The sequence below is a fragment of the Magnolia sinica genome, chromosome 5 (assembly GCF_029962835.1).
Source record: "Magnolia sinica isolate HGM2019 chromosome 5, MsV1, whole genome shotgun sequence".
In the NCBI taxonomy this organism is placed as follows: Eukaryota; Viridiplantae; Streptophyta; class Magnoliopsida; order Magnoliales; family Magnoliaceae; genus Magnolia; species Magnolia sinica.
Genome location: NC_080577.1, coordinates 96,652,566 through 96,669,279, shown reverse-complemented (window position 1 = coordinate 96,669,279; position 16,714 = coordinate 96,652,566). Strand labels below are relative to the sequence as shown.

Sequence of the window (16,714 nt, the reverse complement as noted above, 5' to 3'; positions counted from 1 at the left end):
ATGTATCTGCTCATAACACCAATTGCGTGTAAAATATCTGATCTTGTACAGACCACAACATACATAAGACTGTCAACTACGCTTGAATAGGGAACACGAGACATGTATCGCTTTTCTTCATCTGACAAAAGACGATTATAAAGAAAGTTAAAGTGAACAACATGGGGAGTGCTAACCAGTTTTGCCTTTTCTAGTCCGAACTTTACTAGAACCTTCCCAAGATACTCCTCCTGAGACAACCATAGCTCACTCCTCTCCCTGTCCCTGTGTATACCAATGCCAAAAATCCTCTTTCCAGCCCTCGGATCTTTCATTTCAAACGTCCTAGATAACTAAGCCTTGAACATGTTGATTTCAGACATGTTATGGATGGCAATAAGCATATTATTAACATATAACACTAGAATGATGAATTCTCTGCCACTCGGTGCTCTAAAATAAACAAAATGATCAAAATTCACTTATAGTGAAGCTCTGACTCAACATGAAAGAGTCAAACTTCTTATACCTTTACCTAGGCGATTGTTTCAAGCCGTACAACAACTTCTTTAACCTACAAACAAGATCCTTCTTTCCCTACACCTCGAACCCTTTTGGTTGCTTCATATAAATCAGTTCTTCTAATTGCCAATGTAGAAACGTAGTTTTAACATCCAACTATTCCAATTCCATATTGTATTGAGTAACCAGAGCCAACATAAATCTGATAAATACCTGCTTTACCGCTGATGCGAAAATCTCACTGAAGTCGACCCATTCTTGAGCATATCCATTTGCTACCAATCTGGCCTTCTACCTAACCAGTTTATTTCAAAATATCCACTTGCACCCGATCTCCTTTCTCCCAACGGGTAGCTCAACTAGCTCTTACGGTTGATTTTTATACAGAAAATTCATCTCTTCATGCATAGTTGTCATCCACTTTTTTGCATCTTTATCTTCTAAAGCTTCTTTGAAAGTAGATGGATCCCCCTCATCCATAATGAGAGCAGATGCAACATTAGAGTCATCCCTATATCTCAACAGTAACTTACAATCCATCAGTGGATTTCTCCTAATAGGTAACGGCTCCACCTCTTCCTATACCTCGACCTGCGCCTCAAGTTCTTCAAGTATCTCACCCTTATCTAATTCCACATTAACATCTGATTTTTCTGCTTCCTTTTGCTCATCTTTTTGAAACAAGGAACTCTCATCAAATTTGACATCCTAGCCAATAATAATCTTTCGTGAAGCACGGTCTAACAACATGTAACTTTCACCGCATCACCATAGCCAACAAAGGTGCACTTTTTTGCTCTTTGGTCTAACTTATTTATCTCTATCGACGGTACATGAGAATAAGCATCACAACAAAAAATTCTCAAACCCGAGTAATCAACTACCTAACCACTCTATATTTCCTCAGGAATTTTACAATCAATAATTGTAGAGGAAAACTTCTTAACCAAACAACAAGCTGTAGAAACAGCTTCGACCCAAAGCTCTTTGCTCGACCCGGAATTGCTCAACATACTCTAAGCCATTTCCAAAAGAGTCTGGTTCATATGTTCTGCCACACCATTCTGCTCTGGCATATGCCTCACTATGTTGTGGCTAACTATTCCCTCATTCTTGCAATACTGATCAAATTCTCTTGAAATAAATTCCACGCCGTTATCTGTCCTCAGAACTTTCATTTTCCACCGTCTATTTTTCAAACATCGTTTTTCATATACTGAAAGTGGCAAACACATTGGATTTATGTTTCAAAATATAAACCCAAACCTTCATAAAGAAGTCGTCTATAAATGTGACAAAGTAAGACAATCCTCCTTCGGAAACAACAAAGGATGGCCCCCACACATCAGAATGCACGTAATCAAGCTACCCTTTACTGAAATGTTTTTCGGCTTTAAAACGCACGCAGCCTCGACTGTTTCCTATATATGCAATGCTCACATACATCCAAATCAAAGCTTTTAAAACTAGGAATTAACTTATGATTGAGAAGTACCTTCATACCCCGTTCACTCATGTGTCCTAGTCGCGCATGCCACAAACATGCCAATGTAGAATCCACTACAAACACTGCAGCTCCACTAGATATAGTATTTCCGATTAACCGGTAAAGATTACCGCTTCGTTGTGCTTTCATTACTATAAGAGCCCCCTTTGAAACCTTCAGGACACCATCATAACCAGCGAACTTGCAACCAATTGCATCTAGAGCTCCCAAGATTAAATTGTTCTTCAAGTTTGGAACATGCCTCAAATCTGTCAGAGTACGTTCTACCCCATCAAACATCCCGATGTGAACCGAACCAATTCCAATCATCTTGCAGGCATGATCATTGCCTATAAGAACCAACCCACCATCATACTCACTATATGTGGTAAACTAAATTCGATGAGGACACATGGTACAATGCACCCGTATCCAAGATCCATTCCTGATAGAAATTTCCGATCTTGGTCACCAACAATACATCACAATCATCTGAGCCTCCACTAGATTTAACAGAATTAGCTTCCTTTGGCGAATCATCTGACTTCTCATCCTTCCGCGCTTTGGAAAACTAAGTCATTTTTTAAGTGTCCCAACCTTTAACAATTCCAACACTTCAACTTTCTTTTGCCTTTTGAGTTTGATGTAGATAGTGGTTTTCCCTTCTCTCGCTCAGATAGGCTTCCCGAGCAAACAACGCATCCGTAGAGGTACTTTCACCGCCGTTCTGCCGTCGCAACTGCTTCGGCTGAAGGGTTGTGATAACGGTCTCGATGTCCAAAGTATCCCTACCATAGCAAAGAGTATCAACCAGATACTCAAACAACTTGGGAAGATATGTTAACAAAATCAGGGTTTTGTCTTCATCCTCGATCTTCACCTCAACACTCATCAACTTGTAAACCAATTTGTTGAATGTGTTAATATGTTCAAATAGATCCGACCCTTTCCCCATTTTTCAAATTATAAAACTCTCTTCAGAAATAGACGATTGGTAAGAGATTTCGTCATGTAAATACTCTTCAAGTTCGCCCATAAATCTACAATAGTTGTCTCCAATGTTTTTAATATCGTTATCGCGTAATGTATCGCTCCCTTGGGATACGGATACATATCGGTTATTGCATGGGATATATCGGTTATATCGCGTAATGTATCGTTGTTGTTGTGAAACATGGGAACATTGGGAATTTGGTCAATTTTTTCAATGAAACTTCAAAGATTGTTGAAAAAGACATCAATACACACTTAGAAATCAAAATATTACAAAAATAAAAAGTGCACATAATAGGGGTTTCCTTTATGGTCCTAATATATGCGCTTTCCAATTGAACTGATGCAAGTATATTAAAAGTATATTCTTATAATTTATAAACGTAAGAAGACATGTTTGGAAACACAAGCAATACATTCAAAAGCAAAAGAAGAATCACTAGATCAGGTTACATACATGTTTAATTTTGTGTTTGGATATAAAGATTGCAACAAATTTGTGAGAAATTGAGACATTTCGATTTTTCTCAATTTTTCGCAAATTGACCCATCTCCCCCAAATCTCGAAATTGAAGTTCCAAATCCATGATTTTTCATGGAAAACATGAAGATTCATAAATCTGTAACCATTTGACACTGGTTTAACATGATTTACAACAAAAACATGGATCGAAAATCGAAAATGCTTACTAGATCGAATATGTGGGATATATCGGCACTACCTGTGTGTTTTGTATCGCACAAGTGGGATACAAGATATATCGTGGGATATATCGGCTGATATCGTCGATATTTAAAACACTAGTTGTCTCATCGATGACATTGCAAAGGACTTCATCAGCCAAGCACAATTGAATTGTACTAATTGCCCTTTAATCCAGTTCATCCAAATCTTCTTACCTCTCACATTCCAGACAATGCGCTTTCCCAATGAGTGCATACTGCAGCCCTTGCTAAACTAGGAGGGCTTTCATTTTCAATCTCCATAGTTCAAAGTTGTTTTTACCTATAAATTTCTCTATCTCGAACTTCACATTCGATCCCCTTGACGCCATATCTCTAATTCAAACTAACAAACCAACCTCACTCTGATACCACTTGTTGAGGAACCAACCCTATGGAAGCACCTTAATCTAGAATTGAAACAAGCAACAGAAAACGAAAAAATCCAAGCAACCACACAGAGAACGCACAATTTTTTACGTGGAAAACCCTCGCAGGAAAAAACTATAGCCCAAAGTGACAATCAATCTAATATTCAGAGAAGATTACATGGATGGAGAGAACTTACAGCAAAAAACCCTAGATCTCTCCCCTTGGAGGCTCTCAAAACACCCAAAATCGTAACTCTCTTAACTTTAACATAACTAATCCTAAAAGCCACCCTTTCAAGAGGGAAATGTCAAAAATACCCCTCAAAGGGTCCACTAACACTTGGGCCCTATTAGCATGTGAAACATGGATCACATATTCATATGGGCTCATAAAAGTGAATAAACCCATGGTGATTTTGGTGTCACAATTTTAACAAATCAAAGGTGGGGCCCACATAATAGATGATCCAAAATGATGATAGGACCTATGCATGGGCCATCCTTTATCCTACTCATTGATCAATGGCTAGGATCATCCAATCAAAGTAACTTTTAAGAGGAACAAACAGTCGAAGGTGGGTCTCACATGACGGGTGGTCCAAATTAATGAATGGACCTTCTTTAATACAATCAATATGTAGTACTATTTTCCTAGCCAATGATCATATATTTAGAATCATCTAACCAAAACAATCTAGGATGGGTGTGCAACAAAAAGGTGAGGTCCAAATGATGCACATGCCACATCAACGATCGGACCTTCTCATTATATAGAATATGGATTATCCACTTTCCTAGCAAGGTATTCAATATCGGTAACAGGGACTTCCGACCTCAATTTTAATCCAAACCCAATTGGTGTTTCCAGGGAACATTGAGAAATCTTCATCAAAGGCTGGGGACTGTCCTCTACTTTAAATTTTTCATTCTAACATCTCTATAGAGAGGCCAATGAAACTGCGGAATTACTAGTAGTGTGATTTTTTTGAAACACTTCTATGGGGGTGTTCTTGGACTTGGTGGATGTATTTTCTGTTTCTGGCACCTGGCTTTTCTTCATTGTTCTCCTTTCTCTCAATAAAAATCTATTCACTAAAAAAAAAAAAGAAGGAACATAAAAAAAAAGGGCAATACATGCTGCTACGGATATTACTGATAAACTGTATATGGCATGTATACCAATCCATGTGAGTCTGAACCAGTTCAAGTTCTAGAAGCAAACCTTTCGAGGCTTCACAGGGACATCCAATACAATATCAGATTCCTTGACCAGGTATTGCATCAAAGACCCACTCCAAGCACCTACAGCAATTACAACAGCCTTTTTACCGTATAAAACATGCTTGGCAGTTTGAACAGCTTCAACCTCTCCATTTTGACCAGATCTGGATATTATCAGAATGAAAAACACTCAGTTCTGAAGAAAAAAAAAAATGAAAAATACAGAGTTTGGAGAATATGATCATCCTGGGGTTTCACTAGGGAAGGTGTGATATGAACTGCAGATCATAGTACCACACCTTATTAACGAGATGATTGGTTCATTATAGAACTCTCCATATCTTCCATGTGAGGCAAAAAATCTGTTACCCTATACGTTAAACAAATTTGCATTGATTAGATTAAACCTTTAGAAAATAATTACCAATAATCAACAAGCCCAATCTTTCCACTACAAACAGGAAACACTAACCACACCTTCTCAATGAACGAAACAGCCCGGTGAGCATCCAATTGACAGTCATCTGGTAGAAAGGAAGCTCCAGTGTCCTTCCCAACCTCAAGTGCAGGTTCCTTTAAAAGCAATTCAGTTCCTGATATGAACTCTGCTCTCAATCCAGCTTCAGATAGCAGCTTGACCCTCTCTTCCAAAATGGTTATCTCATCCGGAGTTCTACCAATTAACAAGCTGCCTATTATTAAGATTTCAAACCAATTTTTATCTTTCATCAGCATCAGTTACTTCAAACAACAGTTTCATAAGGAAAAAATGAATACAATAATGTAAATTTGACCAAGTGGATACTCTGCATTGTCAGTGGGTATTCCTTCAAAACCAAAACATATTGAACTTAACTAAAGATGATACTGATGCATAAAGCAATTTCAGAAAATGGCAACCCATGGGCATGGAATCTTTCCGAGTGACCAACTTGGGGTTTAGAATTTTCTTCTGAAAGACAAGCCATGCTCTTTTTAATGTTCAACAGGCTAATGGTGACATAACCCATTCTGATTTCCATGTCCACCAAAAGATGTGGCTGAAAGAGCTCACTTGTGATCAAAGCCTTTCTGGCATGTCAAGCCCAATTCTGTCAGTTGAGAGATCTTATAGGACATATGTTAAGAAATTACGATGACTCGAAATACCTAGAACAACAAATGGATAAGCACGCCAAGAAGCCTTTGGAAGTAGCAATGCAGACAATTTCTTATGGACAAGGAGAACTGGAAATAGAATTAAACAGCTCTTCAAATTATTAAAAAATAAAAAATAAACACTTTCTGAAATGAATGGAGGCCAAAACATTGGCCAATATGATACATAGCAGACGATATGTATTCGTGTTAGGGGGTCCCTTATGTATATTTGAAGGTGAATCAAGCGGCCCGAATTCACAAACAGAAGATGCAAGCACCAATGTGACAAGTGATAAAGTTGATACAATCACATAAACACAATGGCTTCTTTTTATCTTTGCACTTCTTTTTGTTCATTCTTCTCTCTTGGGAAGGGGGATTTGGGGTTTTTGGTCGTACCCTACCGGATTTGAGCATAAAAAAGAAAGAAAAAGAAAAAAAAATACATCAAAGCATATTGTGACAAATCAAATTAGAATGAATCAGTTTGGGTAAAAAAAATCTTCGTGAGATGTAGGACAGTTCTTTTTTTTTTCCTCTTGCTAAATTTTCAAGTATTTCACAAAAATAAGCCATTAACTTATGATTGTTTAGCATGATTTGCACAGGTTTAAATGATCTCAATAATTGGGTTTCTATTGTGAATTTCTTTTCTTTCTTTCTTATTCTTCACTGATAGTATGCCCCTACATTACGTTAGATGTATTATCTATGCAGTTAAGCTTAGACCTAAATAAATTGACATATAATTTTATATTATACTTATCAAGTATCAATTCATCACCAACATCATCATCATCATCATCATCAAAGGCTTTCACCAACCATTTGGAGTTGGATTTACAAATTTTATTTCGCCAGTCAATCCTACTCAGAGTTTTATATCTCCTAATCAGTATATGTATCGCACCCCCAAGGAAACGGCCCGTATCAATATCATCAATAATATCACAAATACAGGGTTATGCATTGTTGTCTGAGGGAAACATTGCGGAAACATTAGCAAAATGGTGACATATTTCACTAAAACTTCAAGAGATGTTAAAAGACACATGATTGCACACATAGGACTCCAAAAATCATTAAAGGAAAAAAACTGTTTCCATTGTTTAGGCACAAGACCATGCATTGTCGGCCATGAGTGATGCAATTAAATCTGTAGATCAACCAACACTCATCAACATATAACTTTTCCACACTTGCATTACAATTTTAAAATGTAAAATGGAGAAAATTCAGGTTTCTCCATTTCCTTCATTTTTCACCTCCAAATATTTTCCCCCCTTAAATCCATGCCAATGCATGAAAAACCATGCATAGACATGTATTTCTACTAGAATCCAAGCTAATATGTAGAAGAACAAAAAAAAAATTAAATTAAATAATTTTTTCTCACTTTTTTCTGGTTCGATTCTACTCCTGAATCATGATTCTCCACCAAAATCATGTTTTAATGTCAAACAACTTAAGTGGCGCTGTTAAAACAACCCTAGTTTTTTTCATTTTTTCTTATTTTTGTAGGAATTGTATTGCTAGGGTTTTGCTGGCTTCATATTATTTCAGGATCGGGATGGAGGAAGTCTGTCTATGGAGAGAAGTTAGCATAGCCAAATATGAAGCGACGATGGGAGGGTTAGGCGGTCAAGCCGTCTTCCTTATACTAGGCTTCCAGCTTGTGGAAGGCAGTTGAAAGCATTTCGGTCCACCTCAAAGAAGGGGTCGAATTTGCAGTTGGGGATGGAGAAAGGGTGTGTTTCTGGGATGATATTTGGCTAGAAGACATAAGGCTGCAGACCAAATTCTCTAGGCTGGTGTCAAGTACTCTGATTTGTAGCATCACCATCTCCACGTGCTTCTCTCTAAGTCAGGTAGGGAGTGGGTTTGGTACCCACTTTATAGAAGAAATCTAACGGATGAAAAGGCTGAAGAGTTTATAAGAACCCCGGCCTTACTTCAAGGGTTTAGCCTTGCTTCGGGGGTGAAAGATGCTATGCTATGGAAAGTGGAGAAACCTGGAAAGTTTTCGGTTCAATCTTTCTACAAGCTGATTACTTGAGAAGGCACTCGTTCTGATTCGACCCCACTAGCTTGTGTTTGAGATTATGGTACTCCCAAAATAGCAGCCTTTTCTTGGTTAGTGGGAAAGAATAGGGTTCTCACCATTGACAATCTTCAAAAGGAGTTGATGCTTATCTCCGACATGTGCTCCACGTGCCCAAGTGATGTGGAAACGGTAAACCACTTGCTTATTCATTGTCCAATAGTGAGGGTGGTACAGGAGAACATTGTGGGGCTATTCGAGATTCCTTGGGTGATACCTAGGTTGATTGAAGGGTTGTTGCAAGCTTGGCATGGAGGCGGTTGCGGCAAGGGAGGGCGATGTGGAGGCTACCGTTGTTAGTAAGTCTTTGGGCCATTTGGGGTGAGTGTAACAACTGGAATTTCAGCTACAAGTGTGGGTCAATGTCTAGGTTGATTGAGAGGGCTAAGGCGGCTGTAAAAGATTGGGCTTCTAATCTAGATTTTGATGTAGATCGGTTCTCTTAGCTTCCATTGGGTTGCTCCTTGTAGCTCTTTCACACTTTTGGCGTGTTCTTAATAAAATTGGTGCAATGGATGAAGCAAGCTCTTGAAGGGGATGGAGCAAGCTCTTGAAGGAGAGAGGTTTCGGACGAAGAGAAGGTTATGCAAGCCAACCATTCCCTCAAATATATGAACCGCCTTAAGAGAAGATGAAGTGGAGGTCGCAATCTCATGTGATGTGGCTGAAAAAAGAAGACAAATAAAAAAAAATTACATGGAATTGCAAGTGCTCTGGCTAGGAATAACATGATTCACAGCAAGTTAGTGGAAGACAGAAGGATAAGGAGAAAAAAAAAAAAAAAAGTCAAGTTTGTGACACCATTTTGCAATTTTTTTAAAGATAACAGAATTTATGTATTGAACAAGGCCAAAGGGCTAGCAAAAACAGTAGCAATATACAGCAAAATACAAGACCCCAGGCCACCAATCATCAATTTATAAAAAATTTACAATGCATCCCAAACAGGAATACATAAGGAACACCCTTTCAATGCAAAACAAGTCGCTACCCACTCGATTATTGATTATTATTATTATTATTATTATTATTTATTTTATTTTATTGCCTTATAAAGACTCTATAAGCATCCCGACGAATTGTTGAAGCACCAGTTCACCCCCCAAATCGCTCATAGCCCCACAAGCAGAGCCAACCTCCAAACATGCCTACCAACTTTATCGAACCCACCACCATGCCATGCCCACAAAAGATGGCAGATGGACTTTGACATCACCCACAAGATCCCAAACAGCAACAAGAATTCGTCCCACATCCCCCTCACAAACAGACGATGCATAAAAAGGTGGTCAACTGACTCCTTATCCTTCTAACAAAGAGAGCAGACATTATAGGGAGTTGCTTTCTGATGAGGGTTGGGTGCGGCCTTAGCTGGATAATCTTCATTTCAGTTAGCTATCATTGGAGAAAGCTAAAAGTCTAGGAAGGCCTTTCCCAGTCGAGGAGATTAAAGTTGTAGTGGATTCGTTGGGCAGGGACAAGGCTCTAGATCGGGATGGTTTCCAGTTGGCGTTTTTCCAAGTCTTTTTGGACATTGTGAAGAGCGACTGGCTTCATTTCCTAAATGAGTTCTAGGTGAGAGGTCGGATATCATCGAAGCCGGGTGCATCGTTCATTGCTATCATCCCAAAAGTCGAAAGTGTTGAGTGTTTGCAAGATTTCAAGCCTATCAACCTAATAGGGGGGGCCTATAAGATTCAAACCAAATTCTGGCCATAAGATCTCAAGTGGTGTTAGGAAATGTCATCTCGGAACCCCTAGGCACGTTTGTGGCCAGGAGGAAGGTCTCGGATTGCCCAAAGTGTGTGAACTCGCAGTACAGGAAAAGGAAAAAGGGTATTTTTGTAAGCTGGATATTGAGAAAGCGTACAATCACATGAATTGGGACTTCTAGGACCATATACTAAGGAGGCTAGGGTGTGGACAAAAATGGAAGAGATGGATCAAAGAATATCTGCACTCGACCAAGTTTCTATGCTTGTGAACGGCTCTCCTAAAGGCTTCTCTTAGGCGTCGAGAGGTCTTAAGTAGGGGGGACCCACGATCCCCTTTTCTATTTGTGGTGGTGGTTAAAGCATTGAGAAAGATGTTGGATAAAGGTCAATCTGTTGGGCTGATTAGTTGCTTCAATATGGAGAACGTTGACTTCTAGATCTTGCATCTTCAGTTCACCAATGACACGATCCTCTTTTGTGATGTAGATACTGTGATAGTGGATAACCTACGGAAAATAGTGAGGTGCTTCAAGGTAGTGTCCAAATTAAAGGTTAATATTCTAAAAAATGAGTTATAGGGCATTCACACTTTCAAAGAGGAGGTGGATAGGCTAGTGGAAGTGTTCAAGTGGTGAGTTGGGTCTCTTCCATTGTCATATCTTGGGCTCCTCGTGTGCACTGGCAAGCTTGCAAAACACTTTTGAGACAAGGTAATCAAAAGGGCGGGGAGGAAATTATCCAGGCGGAAGAGTCTACACCTTTCTCTGAGGAGTAGGCTTAAATTGATCAAAGCGGCTATTACGAATTTGCCAATCTATTTTACGTCCCTCTTTAGGTGCCCGTTGGCGATGTTGAACAGGTTGGATAGTTTGAGATGAGATTTCATGTGGCAAGGAGCTGAAGTGAAGCAGAAAATTTTCATCTTCTAAGGTGGGATGAGGTATGCAAGCCATACCAGGAAGGACGAGTAGGGATAAGGAAATTGGAGCAAATGAACATTGCATAACTAGGAAAATGGTTGTGGAGGTTCGAGATAGAAGAAGGGAGGTTGAGGGAGGTGGCAAAACGTATGGTCAGAGAGAGATCTCTCTAATAGGTGTTTCCAAGGGTTAGTAACCTTGCTCTAGACTAGAATGTTTCCATTGCTTGGTGCTTCTCCATTCCAACGACACAGTTGTCTAGTCTCCTCCTTGTAAGAGGAATTTGACAGACGTGGTGTTCATTTGGCCCTAGGAGAGGCTCCATCAAATAGAGCCATCATTGGGCGAGAGGGATTTGATGTTGTGGACCAAGGTCAAATCCAGTCAACTCTCAGTTCACTCCTTCTATAGGATGATGACCAATACCTCTTCAAGTGTGAGTTATGGTCTCATAACTCCCACATTTACCTATGGGGCCCCTCCCAATGTGGCGGTTGTTGCTTGGTTAGTGGAAAGGAATAGGATGCTCACAATAAACAATCTGCAAAAAACAAAGCAAAAAAAAAAAAAAACCAAAAAACAAAACAAAACAAAACAAAAAAACAAAAACAAAACAAAGAAAAAACAAAGAGAGAGAAAGAGAGAGATCAATGGCAATCCCCAATTGTTGCGTCATGCGTATGAGGGGCGCGGAGCCGATGAATCACTCGTTCATCCACTGTGCATTTGCTCCAAAGGTGTTAGAGAGATTACTTTCCGCTTAATATTTCCTAGCTGATGCCAGGGTCTATTGACGATCTCTTCCTTGTGTGCCATGAGGGAGGAGCCAAGAGCAAAGGAGGGACTTTGAGGAGGTTAGCTTTGTTGGGGGTAATATGGGCTTTGTGGAGGAAAGGAACAATCAAACCTTCCGAGATAAAAGCGGGTCAGTTGCGGATGTATTTGAGAGGATCAAGTTAAATGTTTTTGTTTGGGTAAATTATATTAATACCTCCAACCACAGTGATTGGTTTGTGATGCCAGGCTTTAGTTGTCTTTTCGCCTTTTTTCAGGCATTACTTTAATAGAAGTTTCTGTACCTTTCAAAAAAAAAAAAAAAGGAATTGTGTTGTTATCATTGATACAAGTGGTAATATCGCATGTGTATTTATACTAAAGGGGACTAGCCAATATCACAAGATATCAACATGTACTAATGGATATTATCGATATTATCCACAATATTATGTAATATTATCCACGATATTATGTTTAGTATTGGTATGGTGAGATAACGATAATATTAGTTGATATCATCGGTTGTATTGGCAATACATAGAACACCGATCCTACTATCTAAGCCCTTTTACTCGACAAGTGAACAGGCCTTGTTATCCCTTCTCACCACCTCAATCCAAATCCTTCAACCCCTTCAACCCTAACTAATACTTCCTCCTTACCGAAGCAGTCTCTACTCTTTGTTGAACATGACCTAACCATCTCGATCTATTCTTCTTGAGACTACTCCTAGGCTGTTTTGAATGACCTCGTTCTTAATTCCATCCTTCATAATCTTTCCACGCATCCATCTCAACATCCTTATCTTTGCAACAATCATCCATATCTTCACAACAATCAATCTCTACTCATCTTGTTTTCTAACAGCCCTACCCAATTCAGCTGCCCGGTCGAATGATTGTTCTATAAAACTTTCCCTTGAGTTTCATATTGCATTGAGGCCACCCAATCATTTGGTTGAGGCCTAAATATGGCAGATTGTGTGATCAGGCCCATTTATGGATTCATATTGCAAAATACGCTCACGATAGAGCTATCCAAGGATCCAAATACATATTAGGCCTATCAAACCATCCAAATTGAATATTTGGCCATCCAACCATTTAGATTGAGGAGCTGGAGTACATCAAGGATTTATACCGACCTGATTGACCATTTGGATCAGATCAAAGGTCCTGATGTTTATTTAGGGCCAGATCAATGGTCCAATAGGATTGTGGGACCAAAAATAATACGATGGCACTAACTGAAGGCTGCTTGGACAATGGGACCCACAAGTACAACCATTACGCTGCTTGACTTTATATACTAACCATATAAGTGAAAAGGGTGTTTTGTATGACCACACAGGCCTCTACATTCATGCAATTGTTATAGATACTAATACAAGTTGGAATCTTTAATTTGGTTTCCTTATTTTTAGTTTCTTTCTTCTTGTATAACATTATCAAGATAAGGTAAACTATGCAGTTTAAAGTGAGAGCCAATATGAATTAAGCCTCGTTAATTGATGAAACAAAAGAACAAGGAATTAGGGTCTCTACTCATGCCTTGGTGGTAGACTCACAAGAGTTTCAACACAAAGGTCATGGGTTCAAGTACCCATTGTGGTGTGTGTGGGTGTGAGTGGGTGTGGGTGTGTAAAAACACAAACTAGGATTTATATTAAGGTATAAATATACATAGCCATACAATGGGAGGGAATGGACATAATTATAAGGATTGAAAGAAATAGTTTCTTTTCTTTTCTTGAGATGAGAATTTTATCTGGAGGTGAGACTCCTTAGTTATGATTATTGATATTCAAAATTCTGTCCCTTTTTTTTTCCTTTTTATCTTAATCTGTTTCAAGAGAAGATAAGAATTTGTTGCATATTTTATAGATTTTGATCTATCCTTGTTCAATCCTTTCAAGTTGTGCTGCATCATTTCATAGACATGCAGCAATAATATAACACTCTAGAGGGGCAACTCCACTTCATCCACCGAGCTCTAATTTTATTAGAAACATTCTCATCAATCTCCCCATCCTTTTGAATAATAAAGGCAGTAAAGAAATTCAGCACTTAGAGGAATCTCCTTCCTAGATAAACAGTATACTAAAGTTACATTCCAAATACTCCCACTTAATTCTACTAATTTTTAAGTCTCGAGAATCTAGAGCCTTCCTCATCCTCTATTTTGGCAGTAGTGTCCTCTAGCATCGTCATCCAACACCACATCATCCACAAACAACATTCACCAAGGAACCAGTGGCTAATTCGTTGATAACAAGGGCAAAAAGGCAAGGACTTAATGCCAACAGCCAACACCTAAATGCTGTGGGGAACTCATTAGACACACCATAGGCTGTTCTAGCTTGGGCGTTTTAACAGAGCCCTCGTACATCACATTATGATGCCAGTATATCATTCTAGACCCCTTTCCTCCTCATCACCTACCCCATAACCTCCCCAAGTACTCTATCGGATGCTTTTTCCAAGCTTCATGACTAGAAAAGTCACAAATAGTAAATAACTGGGAGAACTGGGATTTGAGCTCTACCCATGTCAAGGTCAATATCAAGATTTGAAATGATTAGCATATAAGAAAATGCATTAAGGAAATGGTAGCAAGATCAGCCAATTATGGAATCAATAGCCTCAAATGATTCAAGCAACAAGGAAAGTTTCAGCATCGTCATAGAATTTCCAACTCATGAAACAATAAATAATTCATATTTTCCACATTTTCTCAAAGTCAGGTTGAGGAAAAACAGGAGCATTGTAACTTTCATTTCTGCATGCTTTAATTGATTCTAAACTGCAATTTTTTATGCAATTAATAATTGGTTACCTGTTTTCTTCCAACCCAATTCTTGTAGAGGGTCCATGCCCTGATTTTCTATGCTCTCTGCAAACAACTCCCACAGTTGCTTGCTTCTCATTGCAAGTTCCCATTTGTCACTTCCAGGTGTTTTGTGTGTCAGCCATATGTAACCCTGTCCTGACGTCACCAGAATAGCCAAACAAAGGTCAGGAAATTCTAGAGCAAGAATTTAAGAGAAGGTAATAAATCAAAAGGGAAACAGCAAAAATCCTATAGATATTTATCAAATTTCAAAAGTTCCATTTGATAGCTGATAATGAATGAAGTATACTTATGAAAAAGTTCCATAGCTGATAATGAATGAAGCAGGCTTATGAACTGAACTGATTCTTCAAAGAAATGACCAATCCCTTGTTGACAAACAGAAGCTGAAAAGAGAACCACAAGGGATGACAACAAACAGTAAAGGAAAAATAACTGTTATCTGACGTAGATTCAGCAAAATTGTCAAGATCAAGAGCTTCACATATTTTGCTAGCCTCTCCACAACTGGAACACTAACCAATCTGCAAATGAAGATTGAAATCTTCCTTGACTGCATATCTTAATCAATTTTTATAGACAAAAAGGAATGATTGTGTAAACAAATTGATAAACATGACATTGTGGCGCAAACATCTCCCACTGTCTAATTGTGGTGCACAGGAATCCATATGCACATTTCCTGCCAAACGTTTTGAAAGGTTCAGGAAATGTGCATAGGAACTCCCACCATTTCATTGTAGAAGAACAATGTCATATCTATCAATTGGTTGAAGTGAGAAGTGCCCAAACAGAAAACAGGAGGAAGGTGGTCATTCAAAAGACCATCTGCTTGTCATTAAGAAGGGGGAAAAAAAAAAGAGCCAAAATTACCTTTTGCAAGTAATGTATATTAATTGCCATCCAACTGTTCATGTGTAATCTCACCAATGTGCATTCAAAGCAGTGTCAAGAGATTGGAAATTTCAGTTAAACAAAATCTAGGCACCAAGCCACCAACCAACTTTCATGCTACTCATGGTTATTTAGTGTTCATTTGGATCGTAAGTGACTTTACATAGGCTACTTATACCTCAAGTAGCTTATCGCATGTGGGGCCGACCTCTAATGTTCACTGCCCATCTTGTGGAGCCCACCTTGATGTGGACCGTCCATCATGTGGGCCTCACCTTCGATGTGTGGATTGTCCATGATGCGAGGCCCGCCTTGGATGTGGGCCATTCATCATTAGGGGCTGACCTTTGATGTGGACCGCCCATTATGTGGGGCCCGCCTTCAATGTCAACTGCCCATCTTATGGTGCCCACCTTTGATGTGGACCATCCATCGTGTGGGCCCCACCTTCAATGTTGGTGTCCATCATGTGGGGGCTCACCTTGAATGTAGGCTATTCATCATTAGGGGCCAACCTTTGATGTGGACCACTCATTATGTGGGGCCCACCTTGATGTGGGCCATCCATCATGTAAGGCCCATCTTCAATGTCCATTGCCCATCATGTGAAGCCCACCTTTGATGTGAACCATCCATCATGTGGATCCCACCTTCAATGTAAGCCATCCATCATGCAGAGCCACCTTCGATGTGAACCATCCATCGTTTGGATCCCACCTTCGATGTGAACCATCCATCGTTTGGATCCCACCTTCAATGTGAGCCATCCATCATGCAAGGCCACCTTTGATATGGACTGTCCATTATGAGGAAAGATGACAGAGAGGAGAAAAGTATGATTTTAAAAAGCAGAAAAAAATAATAATAATAATCGTTGATGGTTGTAAGCAACTTTAAGGTGTTAAGTTACTTCTAAATAAGTGCTTACCAAACTAACTTAGAGAAGAAACTTTTTTGCTGCCATAAGTAAAGAAAGTTGCTTATGGGGTGCTATCCAAACAAGCCCTAAAGTTGCCACTGCT

The 16,714-nt window shown here is 39.2% G+C and overlaps 1 protein-coding gene across 5 annotated transcripts in view; it reads right to left on the bottom strand.

The window, feature by feature from the left end:
* LOC131246360 (uncharacterized) overlaps positions 1 to 16,714 on the bottom strand; it is a 49,150-nt gene that overhangs the window by 17,497 nt on the left and 14,939 nt on the right. For 4 of the 5 annotated variants that reach the window (XR_009171331.1, XM_058246409.1, XM_058246408.1 and 1 more), the window contains exons 2-5: positions 14,784 to 14,933; positions 5,773 to 5,987; positions 5,595 to 5,665; positions 5,297 to 5,459 (exon numbers count right to left, since the gene is read on the bottom strand). Coding sequence is in view for 4 of the 5 variants with exons in the window: in XM_058246409.1 (XP_058102392.1) it covers positions 5,297 to 5,459; positions 5,595 to 5,665; positions 5,773 to 5,987; positions 14,784 to 14,933 (599 nt within the window). In the remaining variant the exon portion in view is untranslated. The remainder of the gene's footprint in view (positions 1 to 5,296; positions 5,460 to 5,594; positions 5,666 to 5,772; positions 5,988 to 14,783; positions 14,934 to 16,714) is intronic. The other variant, XM_058246410.1, reaches the window with a different exon arrangement.